The sequence below is a fragment of the Penicillium vulpinum genome (genome assembly GCF_028829585.1).
Source record: "Penicillium vulpinum strain IBT 29486 chromosome Unknown utg000003l_segment0_segment0, whole genome shotgun sequence".
Classification (NCBI taxonomy): Eukaryota; Fungi; Ascomycota; class Eurotiomycetes; order Eurotiales; family Aspergillaceae; genus Penicillium; species Penicillium vulpinum.
Window position 1 is genome coordinate 758,475 of NW_026643243.1, and position 19,135 is coordinate 777,609.

Genomic DNA, 19,135 nt, shown 5'->3' on the forward strand with positions numbered 1-19,135 from the left:
CGGTATATTAAGTTGTGCAGGCGGTATAGCTACTGATAAAGGCGGTAGCAGAAGGGGTGCTAAAACTGAAGTGTCACTCTAATTTATGTTGCAGTATTGTTGTTCTACCGACGTTGGAGAATAATAATAGCACTGAAGCACTTGAGACAAATTCATCAATTCGTATCTACCGATTCCAATTTTGGGGAGATCGCCAATTTACAAAAAATTAAACAATTAAAAGAATGTCAGAACATCTAAGCCTGGATCTTCTTGGCAAGGAGCTCCTTGAGGGTAACGGCATCAGCAGCGAACTTGGAGATACCCTCACGCAGCTTCTCGACACCCATAGCCTCCTCGTTGAAGTCGAAGCGGAAAGCAGCCTCGTTGTTGAGGTACTCGCGCTTCTTGATATCGAGGGTGGTGGCATTGGCAGCATTGAGCTTCTGGGGAACGGCCTCGGTGGAGTTGTAGAGGTCCTCGAGGAGGTTGGGGGAGATGGTCAGGTAGTCGCAACCAGCGAGCTCAGTGATCTCGCCAACGTTGCGGAAAGAGGCACCCATGACAATGGTGTTGTAGCCGAACTTCTTGTAGTAGTTGTAGATGTCCTGGACGGACTTGACACCGGGGTCCTCCTGGGGGGTGTAGTCGCGCTTGTGGGCAGCCTTGTACCAGTCAAGAATGCGACCGACGAAGGGAGAGATGAGGTAGGCACCGGCCTCGGCGGCGGCAATGGCCTGAACCAGAGAGAACATGAGGGTCAGGTTGCAGTTAATGCCGTGCTGGGACTGGAGGATGTGAGCGGCCTTGATGCCCTCGTAGGTGGAGGCAATCTTGATCAGGACACGGTCCTTGGAGATACCGTTGTCGGCGTAGAGCTGAGTCGCAAGGGTTAGCTTGAAATTGTCCAGAAGTTATCCCAAAGTGGACTTGTGAATATACCTTGATGATCTCAAGAGCCTTGTCGACGGAAGCCTGGGTATCGAAGGACAGCTTGGCGTCAACCTCGGTGGAGACCTTGCCGGGAATGATGTTAAGAATCTCCTTGCCGAACTGAACGAGGAGACGGTCGAGAGTGGCCTCAACCTGCTCATCGAGGGTCTTTCCGTTCTGCTTGCCGTAGGCGACGGCAGTGTCGATGAGAGCGGCATACTCGGGCTTCTTAGAAGCAGCCAGAATCAAAGAAGGGTTGGTGGTGGCATCCTGGGGCTTGTACTTGCCAATAGCTGTGGTTTACGTTAGCTAGCCGTCCAATGCTGGAACCGATATTTCAAGTAATCTGGAATACATACTGGCGAAGTCACCTAGAAATTCAGTGTTAGCGTGTTTTTCGATGCAGCCGAGGCAGGAATAGCTTACCAGAGTCGCAAACGACGACGGTGCCGGAGGCCTTGAGCTGTTCGAGAGAAGAAGACATTTTTATGAATTGAAAGTGAGATAGAGAAAGTATGAAGAAGAGAGAAGAAGGGTGGCGGGCGGCACGGTATTTAGGAGGAGGGGTGGTGTCATGGACCAGAACCAGATCAATTGTCGGGTACTTAGGTTTAGTATGTAATTACAATAGTAAACGGAAGTATTTGGTCTGTGCCACGTTTCCTAGGTGGGATGGTGGGGCAAATGACGCTGCGCGATGAAATCAGAGAGCTGCCCTTTTTTTCACACGTATAACTTCTTTCTTTTTGCAATTGCTTCTTAGCTTCTTGACTCCTCTTTTTCAATCTTTTGCGGTCTTTCTATACATATCCTAATGAATCAATTCAAATATAACTTCATACCTATCCTCCTTGAGCAGCTTGAGCAGTTGTGCTACAATCCCAAATCCGGCGCAGAGTGCTCCGCCTTCCCCCAACCGGAGGATGGTAGACCGGACGACGGCCCACTAATGCAGCGGTCTTTGCAATGTTCACCGGGGGCCCGGATAAATACGTCTCGACGGCTAGTTATGGAAAAATATGATTTCCGAACGACTTGGCTACGGGGCATAGTTTTTGAATGAACGCCGGCTGAAATGGAAGTCACAAACGCCGCTTATACAACAGATAGACTTTTACATACATATACATACATATATCTATGCATAAGTCATTTCCTCTGGCCTAAGGTAGGTATATTTTGTGGGGAAGCTTTTCCTACATTGTCTTTCGTGTCGCGTTGTCGATCGAATATCCTCCCGTTAGTGCGGTTGCCCCATGTCCTCGTGCAGCATCGTGCTTTAGTCCGTGGGCTCGACCGCCGGGTGAGCACTAGTTATACTTGTTTTTGTCGTTGACTTAGACTCGACCTCGTTCATGATCGAGGGGCTCTGCGTCTTATATGCCCAAGTGCAGCTTGTACACTACATGTAGAAGCATTTCAAAGAATCCACGGGACTGAGCTCAAATTCACCCTTGGAATGGCAACAGGTGTGAGAGACAGATGCATAGTAGAACGAAAAGGGAAAGGGACCGAGTGCCAGAAATTGGTTGCTAAATATGATTTTTGGCTATGAACGAACATAAGATCAAGGAGAAATGGAGCGTGTTAGAATAGTCTTAGAAGACCGGTAAAATCAACGGCGTTGGATGCAGTTCCATTCATACTACCATCATGTTAGCTTCGTCAATTAAACACGTATCGACGTAATCAAACTCACCACTCGGCCAGCCTCATCCCCCGTATAGACCACGTGGGGTAGAGTCAAAATACAACTGATACCGGCACTGATATTGGCACCAGTGTCACGACTGCTATCAGTATGATGCAACTGTCGAATCAACTCTAGTTCAAAGCGACCATCGCGAATATTTTTGCTCCAGATATTGACCACACCGCGAGTATGGCCTGTCAACACCAATTCACGCTCCAACCATTCATTCTGTACACCCTCATAGAAGACGCAGGACAAGACATGGTCTTCGCTCGAATCGCAGACTGGTTGGTCAACCAACACTACGCCATTGAGGGTATATAATGTCAAGCGACTGCCGCGACAAACCATAATATCTCCAGTGACATCGTTGATTCGAGCGCACTAATTTGATTTGTTAGTAAAGAACAGAAGATGATAAAAAGGAGGGACACATACATCAACTGCACCGCCGGTAGGAAGGGCTCGCACAAAGGATCGTCGATTGAGATCCCATAACATAACCTGCCCGTCATGAGAGGCAGACAATAAAGCACTGAAGGAGCGCGAAACGGCGAGGACAGTGACAGGGGCTCGATGGCCGAAGAGCGACCCGATAGGCTGTAAATCAACAGCCTTAGAGGTTGCAGTGACCGTCCATAATGAAATGGTACAGTCCGTACCGCAGGTGACCAGGGTGCGAGAATCTGCAAAGCTGGCATGAGATAATTGGCCAACATGAAGATGCTCAAAGTGGCCCAGCAGCTTGCGAGTATCGGCGGCGTAGAAACGAACACTGCCATCGAAGAATCCCCATTCCATGTAGTAGTCATAGGCCGGCGGCACGTTGAGCCTCAGGGCCGCGGTACACAACAAACGGTCTTGTTTCATCGATAGGGTGGCTACTCGTTCTTCAATGTCAAGCAGAGACAGAGGCATTTGAGTTAGGGATTCTGCAAGAGTATCTAGCCTGGGTATGCGGTGCCGCTGATTTTCCCTTTGGGCGTGAGATCGTTGGAAGATTTGGTGAGGAGTTTGCCCGAAGTTGTGAATAATGCCTATGGTAGCTAACCGTTCCATTGGGTCATCAATGGCATCCAAGTCTTTGGCACCTTTGTATGAGAGGTGATGGAAAACGTTGACGGCCTCGACAGCTGCCTCGCCCTTTTGCTTGCTGCCGAAAACAAGATCAATCCAGTGATGCAGGTTCTCGGACACATAGGGGCTCTCAAGTGCCTCCCGATGCTTTGCAATGAAGATCTTGGGGTCGCCCTTTGCCCAGGGTGGCAATTCGACCGAGTCAATGGCTGTGGTCATGTTTTGGAGAAGGCCAAAGTCATAATGGTTGGAGTTCACGAGGAATTCCGGAAGATAGAAGAATTCAGGGGTCAGTTCTCTAACATCGGTCATGTTCCCTCGCGATGCCGACTCCCATGCCTTGCGGATTGAATAGAAGAGGCGATCAGCATGATCAAAGGAGCCGCCCTGGAGTAGAAGATATGACTTAACGAATGGTTGCAGCCGAATAAGGTAGGAGCTGACAATCATAGCAGAGGAGTAATGTGTTCCATAATGGAAAGGGGGAGAATCAGCGTCGCCCATCTCAGCAAAAGCATTGTATCGCTCACGGAAGCCCATTTCTCGCTCTGGTGTTTGGCAACCCATAGGCTTGGATAGATCCCGGAATGTGGCCGGGTTGTTAAGGTCAAGTTCCTCGCTTGTATAGTCTGCCAAAACCCATGGGAAAACGGGGTATTGAGTCAAGTCGTTGAACGTACGCCCAGCAAAGGTGTTGATCAACATCAGATAATGGAAGTTCGAAATTTCACCCTTGACCCATTTTCGTGTTGCTGGATTTGCCGGAAGGTGACCGAAGACACTAGCAAACTTAGACCCGAGAGTTTGTGGTGCATCATCTTGACTGCGAAGGGTTTCGAATCGCCAGATGTCTTCTGGTCGTGAGTGTCCGGTGCTTCCCGTCACCTGGGGTGCCTTGATAGCCAATTGGTTGTAGAGGTCGTCTCGAGCCCGTGCAGAGAGTAACGTCAGCAAATAGCTGGTGCCATCTGTAAAGAAGATCTCAAGAGCAACATCACGGAAAAGGAAGCGACGCTTGGAAACGCTGACTAAATCAGACCATTTCCAGCTCCTTGTCTCGTGCTCCTGCGAGCGGGGATCATTTGATTCGCGACCAGAGATCATGCGCACATAGGGATCTCGTTCCTCGTTGGGGGCTTGCCAGACGTTCACAATCTCACCGTCGGCTCTCTGGAAGAAATTGTCCAGGATGTAGATGCAGTCTTTGCCGAGAATTGAGATACCTTCCACTGCTTCTAGGCCAATGATTCGAGACAAGTTACACACGCTTTGAACCTGATCGCCACGTCGAAGAGATCGCATCACCTTCCGGTTTCTATCTTCATAGTCTTCGAAGTCGATTTTAGGGTCGTCAATCATCTCGAAGTTATCCTCCATAAGGCTCTGGTTGTCGGCATCGCCGTTCGGCGACCCGCTTTCCACATTCTCCTCTTCCCCTGTTACCGGATGAGACGCTGTCAACGTTTCACCTTCCGAGAGTGCACGTATGCGAGTGTCGATTTTGATTGCTGGAGGCTCGGAGGCTTTACGCTTAGGCTGATAGTCCTGTCGATCGCCCGACTCGTCTGGAACCAGACGTAGTCGCATACGGCTGCGACCTTCTGTCTGGTCTAGCCACCATCTCCTCTCCTTTTCTTCTGCGAGAAGGCCACCTGGCCGTCGCAAGTCAAGTAGTAAGTCGGAGAAAGCTGACCACATGAAAGTAGAGCTATCCTGAAGATCTTGCAAGAATCGTTGAGACTTCAAGAACTCGGATGCTGCAATGTTCGAGATCCAATGTGGCAAAGTAGCCTCATGCTTTCGCGTCATCTCTTCGTCAAATTTCTCAATCTGAGCCCATTGTCTGAGTTTTTCTTTACGTTTAGATACTCGAGACCTGACGGATTCCTCGGTGCTTGTGTTCTCCTCGTGGACGAATGTATCCCACAACCGAGAAAATACACCGAAGAACAAGGCATCTAGATCGTCGCGCTGGGTATCGATCCATTGCAGGAAAGCTTCGTCTTCCATTCCCGAAAGAGTATCGAAGCCATCAGCCAACCGACGCTGGAGAGAGACAGACCCATGGCTGAGAAGGGTTGTTACCTCATCCGGCGCCTGGACCAATATGATTCTCCATAAGCGGGTAGCAGCTGAGCGAACATCACCATTCGTGCTGATCAATTTGGTGTACAACAGATAGCATAGTAGGTGTAGGTGTTTATATTGGGTCTCAGCCGCCGACAGAAGGACCACCTGCCAATAGTTCAATCGATTTAGCAATGTCACAGTTTCGTTGTCATCCGCTTCTGACAACTGAAATAAGATAACTTTGTACAGAGTTGAGCGAATCGTTGCGGTAGCCTGGCTACATAAACGAATGCTTTTCAGTTGAGATATGTCCGGTCGCTGGAGATATTCCAAAATTGTACCAATAAACTCGAGTGTGGATGACGCTCCGTTCATGAACCAGCCTTCGTATACTGCCTCCATCAAATGTGTCGCGAATCGCCCGAGGTTCGTAAGTGTCCGAGTCTCATGAAGCAGACCTGGTCGGACCAATGGTATATCTTGCAGTTCCGAAAGCATACAACCGAAAATCCAAGAATTGAAGTACGCTTGGTGTTCCAGGAAGCCCGGTGGAGTCTTGAGATAAAGACCAAGGCCGGAAAAGTCTTTGCGCCCCAAAAGCTGATCCTCGAAGACGCCCAACACAAGTCTGAAGACTGCCTTAATGACTGGATGATCTGCGGCAGCCTTATTTCCAGCAAAGGTTGGGTTCACAAAACGCCGTATCCGTGCAGAAGAGGGCTGATACTTGGACTTATCAGGAGAGACCAAAATAAAGGATGAGCCACGTCTCAAAGATCCGGTGCTTTCATCGGGGCCACCCACGGACTCAACCATTGTCGTCTGCAGTGCTGTCAATGGATTGTTAGTGCTCGATCGCGGTCGGAGTACTAGGTTGCTGTCATCAAAACTGAGTCCATTGTGCCGGAAATTCAATTCCGTGTCGGGGCTGACGGTATCAGCACCAACAACAACGGGATAGATCACAGAAAGCAGCTCCTGCACGTAAGTAGATTGTGCAGTGAAATCTTGGAAACTTGGTGATCTGGTGCGTGCTTCTTCCAAAAATTGAACAATCGAATTGACGAGAGCAAACCCATGTATGTTCTGGTCTGAGGAAGTAGCATCTAACAGTAGAAAACAATGTGAGTAAAAAAAAAAGACCAGACAATGGCTATCTGGGGTGAGAACCTACCAAGGAACGTCAGAGAGTTCATTTTGGGTTTGGCGCATTTGGCAGCACGCTCTTCCAGAGCGCCCTTGGTGCGTTCTTGCGGATCGGTTGTCATGGCCAAATTGCGCACTCCGTTCTTCAGCATATTCACAACAACGGGTAGCATATCTGGGAAGACGACCTTCACATCTCCTTCGACTAAGAAAGCCCTAAGCAACTCGGATGGATCGAGGGGTTTGTCGAGATTCAGCAACGCATGATCAACGCCAAAAAAGATAGAAAAGCAAATAGGCCACAATGCAGGAACATCCCACCATCTCTTCAGACGGTGTTCTAGAATGATGTATCCACCACTCTTCTCCGCGAACTTCTTGCTGTATCCACTGCCAATGACCACGACTAAGCGTGCCAAGATCTTTGTTGCAAGTAGTACAATCTCGGGCTCATCCTCGCACATGAGATAAAGAAGCCACTGCATAAATGGTTAGAACAAGAAACTCTATCTAAGGCAAATGATCATCCACATACCTTGTTTGTGACAGCCTTGGCAAATTTCCTCAATGCTGTAGGGTCATGTGGGTTACACAACACAGAAGAGTACAGCCGTAACATTTCAATGCCCAAGGTCACGCTGGGAAGATACTTGGTTTCAGATTTTGCAGATGCAGGTCGAGGCGATGTAGCCAAATACCGAACACTCTTCTTTCTCTGAAGGTTTGTCGAAGTCTTTGGCTTATGGAGTGCATATGTGATGGACAAAGCTAGTGATCGAAGAAGGTCGGGAGAGGGACTGCTCTCCATTAACGAGCGGAAAGCCAACAAGCAAGGTTGAAGAGACTCTTCGGTCAGCTCCCCATCCTTCAAAGTTTCTAGTAACTTCTTGCTGACACCTGGTTTGGTCAGCTTGAATACTAGGAATGGCAGTGTCACGAGGAAGAAAACTCACGCATACGACCAAGACGCCTAGCGTTGAATCGGCGATAGTTGCTATCGGTGGCAAACGTGCGGAATTGAGAGTAATACAACCCAATCACCTGAGATTCTCCGAGTCTCCAGACGTCCATGTCTACGAGCAGGACACGATAGGCGAGCGGGTTCGTGATGATGGAGTGCTTGGGAGTCTCGAAGTCATAACCAACAAACTTAAGAGTCAAACGTAGCACATCAAGCATTAAGGAAGCCAGCTCCTGGGGATCGGAGCTAGCCACGGGGATTTTAAGCGTGGTTGGAGAATTCCCCAAGAATCCAAGCTTCTCCCGTAATAAGGCTGCAAGGATACCATAGCCATTTTCTCTTTCCATGGCCTCGCTGTTTCTCCAGTTATCCTGTACTGCTTCGTAAAGAGCCTCCACGGCCATGCGGGTACTCTCTGTGGTGTTCGCCGCCTTGATCAAACTGAGATGGACGGCGGCGCAGCCACCTAGACACCAACTAGCATCATCCATCGCCTTAGGTACGACAACGACGGGATCACCGGTCAGGATGCCGACACCCTGAGGCTGTGTTAAGCCGTCATTGATAGCTGGAGTGGCGCCGTTAACAGCAACAGCATTGCCTCCCGACTTTGTTAGCTGTTGCAGACTCTTTGCTGCCTGCCGTGAGAGGCATTTTATCAACTGTGATTCGTCGACATTATTGCTATCATCGTCATCAAGAACGGCAACAGAAGAAACGTTGATCAAAATCGAACTTTCACGAATCAACGTACTCGCACGTTTGCGGATGGCAGTAACAATGTCCGAGGCTTCCTCTTTACCTGGATGAAGATGTTCATTCCGTAGGTTGAGAGTCGCAGAGGCCTTGTATGTCTGGAAAGAGCCCAAGCAATCCTGGAAATTTCCATAGTACCGAGGCCCGAGGTTGTAGAAAACAGCTATCATGTCATCGCTGTAGGCCTCGTCGAAAAGCATTCCATTGGCAAGAGACCACCGAGAAGTGGAAACGCCTTTTCCGAGACGCATTGCCAGGTCTTGAGGTGTGCCAAAGAATGCCTGCACGCGGGATGGCTTACTCGAATGATGACTTAGAGGAATGGATGGGTATTCGATCTTCAGTTGTTCAACAAACTCGCCATCTATGAAAAGAGATGCACGGGAAGAAGACATTGGCTTTGGTCTCTTTTGAACAACACAGATATGGTACCAGCGATTTTGTTTGAATTTCGCCAACTTGAACCGAACACTGGGACGGGAGCCTCGAATTGAAGTTTGAAGAATAAAGTGACCAGTATCCTTTTCGAGGTAGGCAAGAATGAAACACGTTTGACTTGCATCGAATGCTCCAAAGATAGTAGTATGCGTGTTGGAATCGAACTCGTCGAAACGTGCCCAGGCTGCAAGGGTGTAGCCGGAGGAATTGATAGGAGGGAATGGTCGACCGAGTGTTGCGAACTCGACTGAACAGTATCCATGACGAGACATATCAAATTGGATTGACGGAGGCTCCTTAGAGGATTTGAGAGCAGATAATAGGACTTTTAGAACTTGTGGGTTTTCATGCGCTCGGCGGTATAAGGTGACAGCATCTTCCAAGCTACTCATGCCCTGGACACTAAGAAATTGGGCGAGGTCTTGGTAGATTGCTTTCTCTTTTTCTGACCGCGCACCATCGAATAAAAGGGGTAGGATCGAGGTGAGCATACCAGTGGCATGCAAGGCTACGACGTTCCTCCGAGACTGCGAGGCCAATTGGCAGAGACATGCGGGCAGGGCAAGGCGTAATATATCATATCCAGATGACAAAGAGGAGTGCATCAGCCACACACGAAGGAATGGTCCAAGTAGTTCCGGCACTTCCACTGTCTCGGCCGATCCAATGCAATGATCCACGGCATCCTGGACGTCTTTCGGAGACGGGAAGTCCATATTCTGGGGAAACTTAGCGCTCAGCGTTACAAAAATACCCGAAACTGTCTCCTGGCATAGAGCTGCGGCCAAAATGGCGCCGTATAGATGTTGCGCGTCACCCTCAGTTGTGCCTATCTTCTTGACCAGCGCGGTCAGACTTCGTTCCAGTGCAGCAATACCTCCCCCTACTATCTTTCGAGCAAAATATCGCTTGTTGCCAAAATGATCTTTCAGGCCCTCTGCCAATACACCGAGGACATCTTTGAAGATATCTAACAGGCCTTTTCGTTCTTCCTTTGATTTGTGTACCGGATCGTAGAGCTCGGCTACCTGGTCCGCCAGAGCCAGCAGTGTTTGAAAGCCCTGGAGATATCGGAATGCATCTTTGGCGGTACGTGGACGTGCATCATCTATGAAGGTGTGGCGCAGGCGAAGAAGGGATTCGGTCGTCGAGAGGGCTTGGGACAGAGTAATCGCAGTGCCTGCACTGACGCTCTTGAGCTGTTCAATCGTTGGGGCTAACTCTTCAGCCAATCGCTCGGTCGAGCCGGAAGGGGAGGGAGGGTGGAGGGCCGGCGGAGCCATAGCCAAATCTTATCCACGTCCGCTCCGATGGCGTGTGACCATCAGAGACCGTGAATGTTCAATAGCGGGTACAGCGGTCTGCATTGGTATGTAACAGTGCTAGTGCCAAGATAGGAAGGCTAGCGGTTAGGAAAACTTGCAGCGCTCTCGTCATCAGAGCCCCATATCAAATATTCAGCCACCTCTGTAATTCGCTATCGGGGAGGGGAAACTTGAATATCAGGTGACTCAGTTTGGGGCTGGAGACATCTGGACACAGCCCTGTTATTGTATTGTATTAGAACGGTAAGATACAAAATTACAATCACTGATAGGACATGATAAGAACGATAAGGCAGCTCTGAGCAATGTGGAGAAGCTTGAAAGGTGATCCTATGATGTGTTGGCTTCTCCGCAGATTGGGACAGCTGTATCCAATAATGGAACTCCCATGCAGGACAAGGGGGCAGATACCAGTTGAGTCACCCGAGCACAAAGCACGCGACTTCGGAGGGTGAGTTGCCTTGGAGAAACTGGGCCGTGCGAAGGGGAGGTTGCCTATAGCCTATAACAAGATGATCAGACTTTCCAGGTACCCGGGGAAGGTGACCAACTGCAACACCTTGCTATAGGTGCTTTATTTTACCTCTTATTTGTTCCCCGAAGGTATTTATGTATAAAATCAAGTTAAAATCATACTTCATATAGTAACATATGGCCATATCATATGCGATGACATGTGAACACTCTTTATCTTCCCCAACTTCCAAGGTTCCTGAAACAAGGGTTACCATACCATACAGTATCGGGTACCCCGTTCTCAGTCGGTTCTCCACCAGATCGACATGGACAGGTCATCCGGCGTCGTAACCGTATGTAATGGCCCGCTTGCATCATCGATCCCCCGTCTCCTCCCTAGATAAGCCTCACCTGCTGCTCTTCTCCTCATCTTCTTCCTTCTCCTCTCCATCCAATCTATCCTTCACCCATCCTTTCCAACCTACAATTATTGTTTACCTATTTACCCTTCTTTTTGCCCAGTTAAACTTTCCACTTTGCCCAGTATGAAAGGCTTCATCAGCCTAACACTCCTCCCGTTGTTGGCAGCTGCTTCACCCGTGGCAGTGGGCTCCATTCACAATGACGCCGCTCCTATCCTCTCCTCCATGACCTCACAAGATATTCCCGATTCCTACATCATTGTATTCAAGAAGCATGTTGACTCGAAATCTGCGTCCGCTCATCAAAGCTGGTTGCAGGAGATGCACACCGCTCAAGCCGGTCGGATGGAGTTGAAGAAGCGCTCTCTGTTCGATTATAACTATGAGGCTTTCATGGGCTTGAAGCACACCTTCCAAATTGGTGACTCACTTATGGGATATGCTGGTCACTTCCATGAGGATGTCATCGAGCAGGTCCGCCGTCATCCTGATGTGAGTAATCCTATTCCCTTCCCTCCTTGCGGGAGTTCCCGAGGTCGGCGGCTAATGTAACTCAAAAACAGGTTGAATACATTGAGAAGGACTCCGAGGTCCGTACTATGGCTGATGGTGTCGTTGAGAAGAACGCCCCTTGGGGTCTTGCCCGTATCTCTCACCGTGAAAGCCTCTCCTTCGGCAACTTCAACAAGTATTTGTATGCCGAGGATGGCGGTGAGGGTGTCGATGCCTATGTTATTGATACCGGTACCAATGTCGCACACGTTGACTTCGAGGGCCGTGCTACTTGGGGCAAGACCATCCCCCAGGGTGATGCCGATGAGGATGGAAATGGTCACGGAACTCACTGCTCTGGTACTATTGCCGGCAAGAAGTTCGGTGTCGCCAAGAAGGCCAATGTCTACGCTGTCAAGGTTCTTCGCTCCAACGGCTCGGGTACTATGTCCGATGTCGTCAAGGGTGTTGAATGGGCGGCCGAGGCTCACATCAAGAAGTCCAAGAAGGGCGATAAGAATTTCAAGGGCAGCGTTGCCAACATGTCTCTCGGTGGTGGTAGCTCCCGCACCCTGGATCTCGCTGTGAATGCCGCTGTTGACGCTGGTATCCACTTCGCTGTTGCTGCCGGTAATGACAACGCTGATGCCTGCAACTACTCCCCCGCTGCTGCCGAGAAGGCCGTCACTGTTGGCGCCTCTACTCTGGCTGATGAGCGTGCTTACTTCTCCAACTACGGAAAGTGCACTGACATCTTCGCCCCTGGTTTGAACATCCTCTCTACCTGGGTTGGTAGCGAGCATGCCACCAACACCATTTCCGGTACCTCCATGGCCTCTCCTCACATCGCCGGTTTGCTAGCCTACTACGTCTCCCTGGCACCCGCCAAGGACTCGGCCTATGCCGTCGCCGATGTCACCCCTAAGCAGCTCAAGGCAGCTCTTATCAGTGTCGCCACCGAGGGCACACTTACTGACATTCCCTCCGACACCCCCAACGTAAGTTTTCCCCTCTGTGTAGACGAATATAGATTAGGCTAACCTTATCTTAGCTTCTGGCCTGGAACGGTGGTGGCTCTGCCAATTACACTCAGATCGTTGCTGAGGGTGGTTACAAGGCTGGTGTCAAGGCTAAGGAGCCCACTGTCGAGGAGCGCATTGGCAGCATCATGAATAACGCTGAGAAGGCCTTCCACAGGGAGCTCGGTGCTATCTACAGCGAGATCAAGGATGCTGTCTCTGCATAGATTAGAAGGTTGTTAGGGTTCTGTCAGTGACAAACACAATAACTTGGGCATATGGACGGATTAACACAGGCGCACATCATATTTTCTTTGGCTTTTTTTTTCCCGGTCTTTTGGATTTTCTAACTCGAGTCTGCGGGTCTATCCCGCCTCTACGTTCCTATACACAGATTGTTTCTTGCTATTTTGCTATTTCGTTGATTGATTCACGTAGTATACTCGTCTACAACCATAAGTTCAGACTGATTTAGAATACGTTTTGATTCATCAAACCAATGATTTCTCCAGCATTGCACACTATAAAATATGTCCCAATAGGCCCTTAGCGATTACATGGTAGTCGTACATTCAGGCTCTACAGCACCTCCTTAATTTGGCTTATGTCGGCTTGTTTCTCCAAGCCCCAACACCACTCACTTGCCTTGTCAGTCCGCTCTTCTCCCAGAATCCCAACACACTGGTCAACGAACTTTGCTGTCAACTGTTCATTCGTCATGGGGCGCTCCAAGCTACCCACGGCATAATCGATATGCTTCTCAATACTAGCCCCTCCCCTGACTTTCACAACAAGATGACACTCATCAGCCCGTAAACTCTCATCAGGAACCGCTCTAAACCGACCCCTCAATGCCACAACCCGCCTATCAAGTACAACATCATCCTCATACTGCGCTGGTGTAGCCTTCCCTAACAACAAACCAACCGCACCACCATGATAAACACTAAACTTAGCCTCCAGTCCATCCCTCGGTGCCGTCTTCCCCGTCAACTCGAGAACAAGCGGATGCACATCCACAACAACCTCCTCAACATCATCAACCTCAACCCCAACCCTCTCCAACTCCCCATGCAACCAAACACACCCATCAATAACAGGATGAACAACAATCCCACAAGGAAACGGCTTAAAAGCATCCCTCACAATCTCCCACCGCTCCCCAAGCCCCGCAATCTCCTCTTCAAGTCTATGATTCCCCCCAGAACAAACAACACTAGCCCACCCCCTCTTCGCCTCCAATGCCTCAACAGAACTCGTAAACCCCTCCCGCGCAAGCAAAGCAGCAACTAGCCCATTCTGCGCCGCCATCCCTGGATGAAAAGACTTCGCATGCGACCCGAACATCTCCCGAAGCCCAGTAACCTGCGTAGCGGCAAGACCAATCGCATGAGCGACCTGTCCAGTCTCTAGCGAAAGTAACTTCGCCGCAGCAACAGCAGCTCCAATTGACCCCGTCGTAGAAGTGATATGCCAGCCGATATCGTAATGCCTTGGCCAAACAGCCAGGCCGATTTTACACTCCGCTTCAATACCAGCGACCAGCGCGGTTATGAATTCCGCTCCGGAAACGGGGCGCGGGAGGGTTGGGATTATCGCGAGAAGGGCACATGCGACTGGCCCTGTTGGGTGGATTATTGTGTCTAGATGCGTGTCGTCGTAGTCGTGGACGTGTGAGGCGATGCCGTTGAAGAGGGCTGCGTGCATGGCGTCGGTGGAAGTGTTGGTGCCCAGGAGGTGGGAGGTTGGGGGTCCTGAGAATGGGGATAGAGCTTTGCGTGCTTTTGTTGTTGCGGGGTGTTCGCTTCCGCCTACTATGCAGCCGGCTATGTTGTAGAAGCTTCGTACTGCGGCATGGATTACTTCTTCTGGGAGGTCGGGGTAGGATAATGAGACTGTCCAGGCGGCGAGGGCTTGAGTTGCCATTTTGGGATTGGTGGTTGGTTTCTGTTTTCAATATATTATTCAGGATCGGTGGTTAGGTTTAGTGAGTAGGTAGATATAGTTGTGGTATTGGGATGGGTGTGTCCGATATAGGAGCTATATGTACTTTGTACATTCTTCGGATTTAAGGGCGGGGACAATGTGGGGGAGGAGAGTCCACTTTTGTTCGGCGGGGGATTTTATGGTTCAAATGAATCGAATAGTGTAGCGCCAATGTGGCTAAAAGTTTGACTAGAACATTAAACATGGATATTAAAATTTGATTTCATTTCGCTAAAATATCTGTGGAACACTAAAAGCAGGGTATTGCATGTTATCATAAACCATAAAAGACCCATAATGCTTGAAAATGATCCCGCTGAACGCCGATCGTATGAAATATCACAAGGGTACGCCGAGAATGCTGGAAATGCGCGGAGAAGCAGACATGGAATGGCTCATCATGCGACAACTCCTTGGACAAAGGTAGGCGAAAGTCGTCCTTACACCTTCGTCTCTGCGGAATCCTCATCGGCCGACTCATGCTCGTCCAGATCTAGCTCACTGCCGCTCGACTGTTCCATGGCGAGTTCGTCGTCAGAGTCACTGCCACCGAACACATCGCTGTCGACATCGCTATCGGCCCAGAAGTCGTCATCTTCCATGTCTTCCTTCTCCACAGGCTCACGGACGGTAGAAGCGTGGGTGGGCATCTCGAAGCCGTCGGGAATATCGAGCTTAGACTTCTGGACATCGGCCTTCGCAATCCGGCGATAGAGGTCAGGATCCTTGCGAAAGATAACGGCGGCGTCGACGTTCGCGGGGGAGGACGGCTCGGCATCGTCAAGCAGGGAAAGAATGGAAATCAGAACCGACTCAACCCGCTGGGCAGGGGACCAGCGCTCCGAGGCAAGCTCACCGGACATCGAATCCTCGCCAGGCGCGTGGAGAATGGAGATGCAAAGCTTGCCATTGCTGTAGATGTTCGGGTGGTGGAGGGGCTTCAGGAAGCGGAACTCTAATGATAAAAAAAAAATCTTGTCAGTCACATTGAAATATCAGGAGAAGAGGAAGATATCATACTGGGAGGAGAGTAGGGATAATTGAACGGGAAGGTCATGGAGGCTTTGAAGTATCCGCCGTAGTACATTGAGTCCGGGTTGATCATGATCAAAGCGACATCCCAGTTGAAAATGTCGTCATCGTGCAACTACGAAAAATATGTCAGGAATTTGCAAATACAAATGCAGAAGTGCCAGAAGACACTCGATAAGGAAAGAAAAATGAACGTACCTGGACGTGAACCCACTTCTCTTTGAGAAGGGTCTTGAATTCGTTCATGAGGATGCGTTCCGCCATGGTGATCACAAACGGAAACGTGCAGACGTTGTGCGTAAGAAGAACTCGCGATAAATTTTGAAGGGATCTATTCTTATATAGATAAAAAAGGGCGAAGGCGGCAACGGTATGCGGATTGAAGCCAAAATCGTATTCAGTCGAAAATGTCAGGTGTTGAAACAATGATGTCGGGATCACGAGGATCTGGGGGCGAGACCTGGGCTACTAGGCCTATTGAGACCAACGGGTGCCTGAAAATTCGGTGGCGACCCTGACTAACAGTCGGCGTCCGATAGGCGCCCGTCGTGGTCCTATTGCGCCACCTCCGATACCACCTGGGCAATATCGAAGTCGATTTCTTGATGTAACAATGCTGAGATTTTCTTTAATTCAATTTTCTATTCCGTTCTCTATACCTTATGTAGCCTTCAATAATATATTTTCCAGGATTTCTTTTGGTTCTCCCAGCTATCAAATTAAAAAAATATCTAAAAAGGCATTAAAAATTACATATAAAACGATTGTTAAAGAAGATTGATCTTCCAAATGAATCAGATTCTTCCAAGGTTGAAATACATCGTTACCTAAGGATAGAGGCAGCGGCCAACTATGTATTCGTATTCTATATACTGAATTCCCCGTACTTATTCAATTCGTGCGACAATTACTCATTAGTCAACGGAGTACTAGTGATGTGATTGATTCATCATCGAACGGCCGTGGTCTTACTATATAAACCACTCGAATAGGTACGGATGTGGACTCTTCTTTGATCCATGCAAGGACATCGAGATGTCAATACATAATAGCCAGTGTTCAGGTGGAAATATCCTTGGGAACTTGAGTGGAAGGTTGAATGAATCATCTCCATTCGGCTCCAGGCTCCGCATGGACGCAACACATTCGAGACTGAATATATTTGGAAGTTGAATATTTTGAGTCTATCATCAATTTACATTCATAAGAAGTTGGGCCAAGACTTCAGTTGTACTTTTCCTCCAGTTGTAAGAAGGTCGAATATGCCGTGTGATTGTATAGGGCCTGGCGTCCTAGCCCTAGAAGACAGCAGAACTTGTTCACACTGTCAACTCTGGCGTTGGTGCCACTATTTATGGATATGCTGTTACGGCTGGTTAATTACCCTAAGGACTTGGAAGACCTCTTCCCTCTATCAAGTTAAGCTACGCAGCTTCCGGGGAATTTCATTCTTGTCCATAAATTTCGCGATCATTACTCACTACAAGCGGAGAAGAAGAAGACAGTGGAAGGCAATATGGTCCTCTAATATGACCCATACAAATACTGTCTAACGACGATGAAAGAATGGAATGCGAAAATCGAGGCTTTTCTAACAGCGAAGGGGCAGCGATGCACCACGGATGAATTATTGCAGCGATACCCCCAGGCGACTGAATGACTTCTTCTTCTTCTTCTAGACGAATGTTTTGCTATGAATCATTAATATGTATGGTCAACAAAAACAATAATGAAATAGTTATGGAGTGTCTCAATTGATGCTTAACTAGTGGTTCTTCTAGGGTTTAGACCTTCGGCCCAACATTCGAGACAAATGATGAACACTGGAACGAATCAGCCTATGACCATTAATGTATAGAAGAGATGCCAAAATTATTATCTCAGTGCCAAGTCTGAGCTTGTGCAACTTTATTTTACAAGGAGCCACCTACGAGCTACCTAGTATATCCACCTTACTTAAACCGTATGATGTGCATTTAAACTAGAAACCATCAATACTTATAGTAACATCTAAAGCTCTCTTTAGGTCATCCCCAAGCATGTAAGTATAAACTGTATTATGATCCATCAAAGGAGTATTGGAACAATTATTCCAAGTTGACTCAGTGGCTACATACTATTACCTATTTATCCCTTCATAGTCATGTGATAAATTTGCCATCGAGCTCTCTGGAGGTTCTGACCAATTTCCATCTCTATTAGTAGTCTTGTGCTTCTGGATTCAATATTAAGACAATAACGTGGTCTGCATAGCGATGTTCCAAAATATACTTCGTCATGTGCAGGCCCCCGCGCTTAGCATCTCACGTCACCCGAATCGCCGTTCTTTCTCATATGTGTCTAGACACTCAGTTTTTCCAGCAAGCTTGTATCGATTTCAAACACACCGCCACTCGAGGCTTTATGACAGAGATTTTAAACAAGGTGACTGGGAATACGAGGATGGAACCGAAGTTGCTGCAGATGGCTTAGTACACCCAAATATAACTGCTGATTGTATGCGAAAACAACTTCACATTAATTGCCTGCTAACCTATTTAGTCTCGAATGGTGCATTATTTATGCCAAATACGCACGATATGCAAAGGGTCACACGGATGTCGAATGATTATTACTTGGAAGACGTAGAAAGTGGTAAACCCGCTGCCGAAGCGCATTATTTATGCATGCCTCAAGGTGATTAAACGCCCTTGTCAAAAATTGCAGAACAAATTTTTCTAACCTGCAAGGCACATCTATTCCAAATTCGTTGATTCTTTTCCGCGAGCATACTTCTCGCTTCTCCCTACAACCTGCGCATCCCATGTCACTGGATAGTATGCTCAAGATAAGTCCTCAAGAGAAAGAGAACTGCTAACATGTAGCAAAGGACTCAACAAGACCCTGACTCGGTTTTACTTCCATTTTGGGCGCACATTTAATCCAGACGCTTGGCTGGATCGGAATCCCTACGATGAGGCGTTTCTTGATAACCAAGAAGAGTGGATGAACCACTAATAATAGTATGCACGGACTGTACATATGTCTTTCGCGATTGAATGACAGGCGCTATACGGAGTACGAGAATCTCATTGTCCATGCGCTTCCGATACCTATACGTATTACAGTCCTCAATTCTATGTAGTTATAACTTTCCAGGATTTAAGTATACTTCGTAAGAACAATTATAAACCGTTTTTCCGCGCGATAAGCAGATTGAAACAGGTCATATAAAATACCCCTCGGGCACCCAAAAGGGTTTAAGTCGATAATAACATTGTGATAGAACTTCCGGGAGTGTATGCAGTGTATGCAGTGTATGCAGAAATTATTAATGGGTATATGGTACCTCGCTCCACCACCAAACTTTG

At 48.5% G+C, this 19,135-nt stretch overlaps 6 protein-coding genes across 6 annotated transcripts; 2 read left to right on the forward strand and 4 right to left on the reverse strand.

The window, feature by feature from the left end:
* Nucleotides 1-236: 236 nt before the first annotated feature.
* Nucleotides 237-1,396, reverse strand: N7479_005396 (sedoheptulose-7-phosphate:D-glyceraldehyde-3-phosphate transaldolase TAL1; the record flags this gene model as incomplete). Its single annotated transcript, XM_057253093.1, has 4 exons — nucleotides 237-857; nucleotides 922-1,205; nucleotides 1,272-1,283; nucleotides 1,339-1,396. The coding sequence occupies 4 exons, from the start codon at nucleotides 1,394-1,396 to the stop codon at nucleotides 237-239; spliced, it is 975 nt and encodes a 324-aa protein (XP_057106955.1).
* Nucleotides 1,397-2,527: 1,131 nt separating this feature from the next.
* Nucleotides 2,528-10,336, reverse strand: N7479_005397 (Beige/BEACH domain protein; the record flags this gene model as incomplete). The annotated part of the gene is made up of 6 exons (XM_057253094.1): nucleotides 2,528-2,557; nucleotides 2,612-2,989; nucleotides 3,044-6,858; nucleotides 6,927-7,377; nucleotides 7,434-7,816; nucleotides 7,858-10,336. 6 exons carry the CDS (start codon nucleotides 10,334-10,336, stop codon nucleotides 2,528-2,530), a joined length of 7,536 nt encoding a protein of 2,511 aa, XP_057106956.1.
* A 1,043-nt stretch (nucleotides 10,337-11,379) lies between these two features.
* N7479_005398 (S8 family peptidase) lies at nucleotides 11,380-12,994 on the forward strand (the record flags this gene model as incomplete). Its single annotated transcript, XM_057253095.1, has 3 exons — nucleotides 11,380-11,748; nucleotides 11,820-12,746; nucleotides 12,800-12,994. 3 exons carry the CDS (start codon nucleotides 11,380-11,382, stop codon nucleotides 12,992-12,994), a joined length of 1,491 nt encoding a protein of 496 aa, XP_057106957.1.
* Nucleotides 12,995-13,346: 352 nt separating this feature from the next.
* N7479_005399 (MmgE/PrpD family protein) lies at nucleotides 13,347-14,693 on the reverse strand (the record flags this gene model as incomplete). Its single annotated transcript, XM_057253096.1, has 1 exon — nucleotides 13,347-14,693. One exon carries the CDS (start codon nucleotides 14,691-14,693, stop codon nucleotides 13,347-13,349), a length of 1,347 nt encoding a protein of 448 aa, XP_057106958.1.
* A 506-nt stretch (nucleotides 14,694-15,199) lies between these two features.
* On the reverse strand, nucleotides 15,200-16,049 carry N7479_005400 (uncharacterized protein; the record flags this gene model as incomplete). The annotated part of the gene is made up of 3 exons (XM_057253097.1): nucleotides 15,200-15,708; nucleotides 15,774-15,900; nucleotides 15,984-16,049. Coding segments are annotated over 3 exons (702 nt in total), but the record flags the coding sequence as incomplete, so codon positions are not given.
* Nucleotides 16,050-18,040: 1,991 nt separating this feature from the next.
* On the forward strand, nucleotides 18,041-18,782 carry N7479_005401 (uncharacterized protein; the record flags this gene model as incomplete). The annotated part of the gene is made up of 3 exons (XM_057253098.1): nucleotides 18,041-18,461; nucleotides 18,515-18,601; nucleotides 18,655-18,782. The coding sequence occupies 3 exons, from the start codon at nucleotides 18,041-18,043 to the stop codon at nucleotides 18,780-18,782; spliced, it is 636 nt and encodes a 211-aa protein (XP_057106960.1).
* Between the last annotated feature and the right edge of the window lie 353 nt (nucleotides 18,783-19,135).